The sequence below is a fragment of the Lagopus leucura genome, unplaced genomic scaffold, assembly GCF_019238085.1.
Source record: "Lagopus leucura isolate 7727_CA_CO unplaced genomic scaffold, USGS_WTPT01 Super-Scaffold_1, whole genome shotgun sequence".
Classification (NCBI taxonomy): domain Eukaryota; kingdom Metazoa; phylum Chordata; class Aves; order Galliformes; family Phasianidae; genus Lagopus; species Lagopus leucura.
In genome coordinates, this window is record NW_024962250.1 from 13,066,067 (window position 1) to 13,073,281 (window position 7,215).

The 7,215-nt window shown below is 40.9% G+C and overlaps 1 protein-coding gene across 1 annotated transcript; it reads left to right on the forward strand.

The window, feature by feature from the left end:
- Nucleotides 1–5,289: 5,289 nt before the first annotated feature.
- Nucleotides 5,290–6,216, forward strand: LOC122178042. Its single transcript, XM_042867947.1, is given in 2 exon segments — nucleotides 5,290–6,151; nucleotides 6,154–6,216. Coding segments are annotated over 2 exon segments (783 nt in total). The 5' UTR covers nucleotides 5,290–5,416; the 3' UTR covers nucleotides 6,202–6,216.
- Nucleotides 6,217–7,215: the final 999 nt, after the last annotated feature.

Genomic DNA, 7,215 nt, shown 5'->3' on the forward strand with positions numbered 1-7,215 from the left:
AAAGCCCGGATTACAAGAGAGGCCACCCCTCCTTGCCAACACTGGCTGAAGAAGGCCACATCCTCCCATCAGGTCCCACTGGACATCAGTGCAACTCTGCCTTCTCTCCCCTCCTTGTCAAACCAAAGCTGATTTCGCCACACCCTCCTAGCAATTCCTCAATCTCTTAGATTCCAAGCATAATGTGCTGCTTTTCCCCCCCCCATGCTGTCTGCTCCTCGAATGCTGTAGTGTTTAATCTCAGTACCAGTGCTATCAATAGCAGGGGCAGACACTTACGGGACAGAAATCTTTGTGTGTACAGTAAGTGCACATTAGAGGGCCTTCTGATCAGGGTCTGGAGCTACCATAAAGAAAATGAACAATTGAAACCAGAATATTGGAAAATTTTGACATCACTGAGTCATATCTACCTCGCAACTCATCATGCCAAACAAGTCCAGGAAAGGGAATTTCTCAGCTTTCCCCAGTATCTAGGCGCAAGGGAGAGTAGCATCCCACAAATACTTATCATAAAATGCATCCTTTGTTCTGAGTTGCATGCATTAGGTTGAAATACTAGCCAGTTCAGATAGAGATGCATACGAGTCTGTGATTCAGCTGTTGTACAGAGAGAATAAGAATGTAAACTGTAATAAGAATTGAAAGGGTACAGTTTCATTATTAACTTTCACAGAGCCATTTGAGTAGGAGGGGACCTTAAAAAAAGTCATCTACTTCAACTTCCCTGCAATGAACAGGGAATCTACAGCTAGATCAGGTTGCTCAGAGCCCCATCCAGCCTGACGTCAGATGTCTCCAGAGATAGAACCTTCCACCATCTCCCTGAGCAACTTGTTCCTGTGCCTCACCATCCTTACTGTCAAAAAGTTCTTTCATATATCCAAACTAAATCCCTCCTTGTACAATCACAACAGATCCTACAAAGGGGTCTGTCCCCATTTCATATACCCCCTCTGCTCCCCTTTAGATACTGAAAGTTCTTTTGATGCAGCCCAGAATATGGTTGGCCTTCTGGGCTGCAAAGGCACATTACTGGCCATCCAGCTGGCCATCCACCAGTACCCCCAGTTTCATTTCAGCTGGGCTATGCTCAATTATCTCATTCCCCCAGCTTGTTCTAATATTGGAGGTTGCTACAACCCAGCTGCAGGACCTTGCACATGGATCTGTTTAGCCTCATGAGGTTCACCTGGGCCCATTGCTCAATCTTGCCTAGGTCTCTCTGGAAGGCAATGTTATAATCAGACAAAAAAAAAAAAAAAAATCAAAAAGCAAGATTTTCTTATTTTTACTAAGCAATTAATCAATGCTAACTGGAAAAAATAATAGCCTCAGGTTATAAAAGTCACTAAAAGTTCAATGGGTCCTTTGTAAACCTTTTCTTTATAAAGTATTCTGGCTGCCCTTTTACTTCACTAATACAGTGTTTCTGTGAACTCATTTGCATGCTTTGCTATCAATACTTTATTGTTCTCTTTTCCTACAGCAACCCCTACTGTTAAAAATAAAACTGGAATTCTTAACTATAAGTCCACAAGCTTATTTTTAAGAAACCACTAACAGCCCAAACACTGAAAGCAAACCAAATCCTGTTACACAATGTGTTTTGTTTCCCTAACTTCTTCAGGAGCAAATTCTATCTAAACTGGTCTGTGGATGTGAAAGGCATGAACTACAGATTTATGAGACAGCTTTCTGAACCTCACAAGAGAAACCTGACTGAAGTATCTGAACCGACATTCCACTCCAGGCTAGGTCAGTGACAAACATCAGATATGGACTAAGACTTTTTAAAATCCAGAGTCTGACTTCTTCCCTGATTTAAATAAAAGCACTAAAAATCAAAAGCAGATATTCCAAACAAGCTTATATTTAAGAAATTATTCTTATAAAATTGGATTCAATTTTATTTTAAGATTTTGTTAACAATGGATTATGATCTCAGGTTTTGGATTCTGTTTTCTCCTTAATTCATCATAAACTGTGAGACAGCAGCTTATATCTATAATTTAGTGTTCACACTGATGAGAAGTGATACAGCACAGAAAACGGATGCCTATAGAAAGTTCAAGTCAGTTTTGCTAGACTGAAAAACTAAGTGAATGTTTAAAATCAAATAACAGAAAGCATGCACTTGATGGCTTATTAGACTGCTTCGTCAGAAAGCTGGTTCACAGCTTCTGTTCCCAGATTTATAGAAACTGACAGCAGAGCTACTGTTATTCCTTGTTTTGAAAAAAAATGCATTCTATGTTTTTCTGTGACTAAGGTCACCATGTCATTGTGTTCCCTAGAGCATACTGTGAGCAAAGTTCAGGCCCAAGCAGCCCACTAGCAGACTGTTTTTATGGTCACGTACAGACTTCCATACTTATAAGAATTTAAAACAATGTTATAGATAGAAACACTCCACTGACTGTATTATACCTCAAATTTGAATTGTTCACAATTTCAAAAGACAAGCTGTTTAAACGGAACATATCCTTTTTGCCTTTTGCTAAGAGCAAGAAGGTAGGATTTTTTTTATGTTCACAAGCTCTCACATCTGGCTTTTATTAATCTTTAGATATAAGAACCTTAAAAACTCCAAGAAACATTTTGTACCATCTTCTCTGATCCAATACTTCGGTTATGAACCTACATTTGTTTATGCATCCCCCTGACAATTCATTCCAGACACACAAGAAGGTGAGGATTTCTTTTAGACGGACATTGTAAGAAAGTTTGAGTACCTGTATATTTGAACAGATAGCAGAGCCTGGGTCAGCCAACAGCTCTCAGCAAAAGTTGTTGACTTGCCCTTAAGTCTTCCTTCCCACAGGCTCATTGTCCTTACTGTCACTCTATTTCACCACTCAATCATCAGTAAGAAGAGTCTGTATTTGTATACTCACAAGGTCAATCCTCAGTAATCACATCCCCTAATAGAGCACTCACTACTGGACACTTGTCTTTTATCATCTTTATGTAGTAGAATACTATGCATCTTAAGATGCTGCATTATTTTCCTAATAAGTTGAACTGCAATTGTAGATGATTTCAGCCAGCTTTCACTTTCCCTGTGATTTTGTACTCAGGTGAAAACCATGTTAGCAGAATGCTCTCTGCTCCTTAGCGATCCGCGTTACATGAAAACCTCATTTGAAAATACAAATTATTTTCTCATTGTCCAGCATGAAAAAGAAGCTTTCAGAATATCTACAGAAAGCAGTACAAGAGAACAGCACAGAATCGTATAGAAACTACTACTAATTAACGGTAAGGATAATACCTTAACTCAAATTACCATTCCTCATCAACTCCTTCAAGGTTACAAAGGACAAGCAGGCTGAACTGCAAGCCTCAGCTAAACTACTGGCATTGTTTGCCCTTCTATAGGTTGGCCCCAGCAAATATATCTTTATGAAAGAAGTTACTAACGGCCTAGTTAATGAACCACATGCTCTTCGAAGCCAAACACAACCTCTCTAAACAAGACAATTAGGAAGTATTAAAAGGACCCTTTATCTCCATGGTGTTTGTAGTTTAACTCAACAGCAGCTCAGCACTGCACAGCCAGTTACTCACTCCCCCTCAGGAAGGGTAAGAGGGAGAACTAGAAATAAAACAGAACTTGTGCATTAAGATTAAAAAACTAACTCCTAGAACAAAAAAAGAGAAAAAAGAAACAACGGCAATAATATATACAATTACAATGCAATTACTCACCACTTGCTGACCGATGCAGAGCAGCCATTAGACACTCCACCAGCAACACAAAACCTCCCTCTGCTTACTGACCAACAGTTCACACTGCACCCCCTAGGCAAACTCCCTCACAGCTTTATGGCCTTCGGTAGGGTGGCTCATGCCTTAATTGCCTCATTCAGGCCACCTGTCCTGGCTCCACTTCACCCCCTGCTGACCTGCCATAAAGGCAGCAGCTCCACCCCTCCCCAGCTGGTCTGGTCCAGGGCATGATTCTGTTGCTGAGAGAGAGCCACATATTAATGAATTATTATATGTTTAGCTGAAACCAGAAATGCTATGGAGTAGTTTAAATATGCTGAAATCCTTAGGAAAACTTCCACTGACTTCAATGCACTTTACACAATTGTAAAGTTGAGTAAAAAGGCATATTTGAAGGTCCTCTACTCCAACTCCCCTGCAGTGAACAGGGATATCTACAGCTGCAACAGATTGCTGAGAGCACAGCCCTCCCCAGTCTTGAATGCCTTCAGAGCTGGGCTTCCACCATCTCTTTGGGCAACCTGCTCTTGTGCCTCACCACCCTTATCATAAAAATATACATATATATTTATATCTAATCTAAATCTCCTCTCTTTTAGTCTGAAACCATTTCCCCTAGTCCTATTACAACAGATTCTATTTATAGGCCCACTTTAGACACTGAAAGGCCACTAGATACCATTCAGCTCCAGGCTGAACAGCCCCAGCTGTGTCAGCCTGACCTCATAGGAAAGGTGTTCCATTCCTTCAAGTTTTGTGGCCCTCCTTTAGATGTGATTCAACAGGTCCATATCTCTCCTGTACTGAGGACTTCTTACCTGGATGCAGTACTTGCTGCAGTAAAAAATAAGAATTCCGGAAAAATTTTGTGGGTCCCATCCAGGAAAGTTAAACCTGATATAAGTGGGACATGATGGAAAAGCAGAGAAATAATCAAGAACTGAGTGCTTTGTTTTCAGGCATTGCTGTTTGGAACTCGTCAAGAAAAAACACCGAACCCTTGACCGAAGCCACGACCGAAGCCCGCCTCAGGAAAGGAAACAGACAAGGAGCCACTGATAACGACGAGATCAATCTCTCTTGTGTTGTTATCTGTGTGTTTTTGTTGTTTACAGCTATTTCTCCTGGAGAGGGTATAACTATCAGTGATTTACGGTATGGTCGTAAGGAATATACAGGAATGATGGGACCAGTAAATAATTTGACTTTGCTGACCGTGGTGTTACGTGAAAACAGACCGTATGACAAAAGTGAATGGGGATGGGATAATGCTACCAGATCTCCACGAATTTGGGGAAAACCAGGGCAGAATATAGAAGTAAAGTGTTGGATGGTAAATGGATCTCACTATAAGAAGGCCACTCAAATTTCGAAAACAGATGTTATATCAGGCGTAAGGGATCGTAAATCCTGTGTTATTGAACAGGGAGATTGCCAGTATAATTTCATCCTGACCCAACCTGTAATGATAACATGCCTTTGGACACAAGACACCTTAGGACGATCTTTTAAATTCAAGGTGGATCTCCTTAATCAATAAACAACTGATGTCCCATATATAACTCCCACTAGGAGACTGGAGAGTGTTATCTCCCCACAAATTTATCAAATCGGGCCGTACGCCATAAAGAACACAGGTCAGCGTCAGGTGATCTTTAATCCAACGTGGTCCCTTAAACGAGTGATGCTATTATTGCAGACTAATGTGTCAACTATTAAACCAGATTGTGCATTATTTTTAGGCATGTCATATGCCGGATGGTCAGCATGGCTTCATCGACAGGCACTTGATACATCTAGAAGAGCAAAAAGAGATGTTTCTGGTATTCTGGGAACAGGTTTAGGAGTCTTAAACAGTATAGACACTGAACAAAATATCTGCCACTTTGAGGTCCAGCCTGGTAGGATGTTCGAATCAATGCTTGTATATATTGGAAAAGGATGTGCTTGCATCAGAACTCATTGCGACTCCATACAAATAGGGAATATGATTGTTGATACTACCAATCACTCAAATCTTTGTGTTTGCAATTTTATCAATATTTTAGGATGTGATTTTAACTATACAGTTCCTGTTACTTCATATCAGCTTTTGCAGTTCAATTACACTCTGATCAAAGATTTGCGTCCAGCGCTGATTGGAATGAATCTCGCTTTGGTAAAGGAGCTTCTACAACATGACGATCTGCATCGACTATTAGAACGCATCAAAGACAACGGACAAAAGACCTTGATTACTGTTCATCATGATGTGAAAAAGATACATCGCGTCTTGGAAAGAGTAATGAAAGCTGGAGAACATCACTGGTGGGAGGTTCTTTTCGGTTGGTCTCCCACAGCTACGGGAATATTTAACTCTGTACTACATCCGGTAGTTGTTATATTAGGTTTAATAGTATTATGCTTGGTTCTTATAGTTATATTATATATAAAGACATGGCGCTTGCTAAAGCAAGTGTCCCAGCTTGATTTAGCATTAAATAGGGATACACTGCATCGTTTTTTGTAAGACTTATTTTAAGGCTGATAGATGGTTGTAACGTTAAGGTAGAACTTATATAAGATATTAAGATTTTAGGATTGTTAAGATAATAGGTTGTCATTAAGTTATAAGGTTATAAGTATATAAGTTATAAAGTTATAAGTATATAGGTCATTAAATTATAAAGTTATAAGGTTATAAGGTTATAAGTATATAAGGTTATAAGTTATAAGGTTATATAGGGTTATTAGGATAGGATATTTTGCGAATCGGGTTGTAACGGGGCAAGGCTTAACCGAGAGGACAATGGCATGTATAGGCGCAATGCGGGGATTTCGGGGTGTACGCGGTTAGGGTCCTCTCGAGTTGTAGTATGCTTTCTTGAGCATGGAGAGGGGGAGATGTTGTCAGCAACTGCGAAACTGCGAGACCCCCCCGCGGGGTCTGATGTGTTAAGCTCCCTCCCTGCTCTAATGATTGATGTGTGATGTGCCCCCTTGGGGGCGTAGACGAAGTAATTAGGCTATATAAGGTAGTGTATACGGGTAATAAACGCCATTTGCTGCTCATCATATTGGTGTCGCCTCAGTAATTGGCCAAGCTGCGGTCTCCCGGGAAATTCGGTACGGGCGTGAAAAGCAACAAGTACTCCAGGTAACATCTCACCAGCACAGAGTAGAGGAGTAGGATCCCTCACCCTGCTGTCCACACTCCTTTTGATACAGCTCAGGATATAGTTGGCCTTCTGGGCTGCAAGAGCACATCGCTGGCTCGTATCAACCTTGCCATCCATCCACCAATAGCCTTAAGTTCTTTTTGGCAAGGCTGTACTCTAATCTTTTGTCCCCTGGCTTGTACTGGTAGTGGGGGGTTGCTGCAACCCAGGTGCAAGACCTTGCAGATATATTAAACCATTTAAACTCATGAGTTTCACCTGGGCCCACTGCTGGAGACTGCCTAGGTCTCTGTACAGCATCTCATCCCTCGTGTGTCAACTGTTG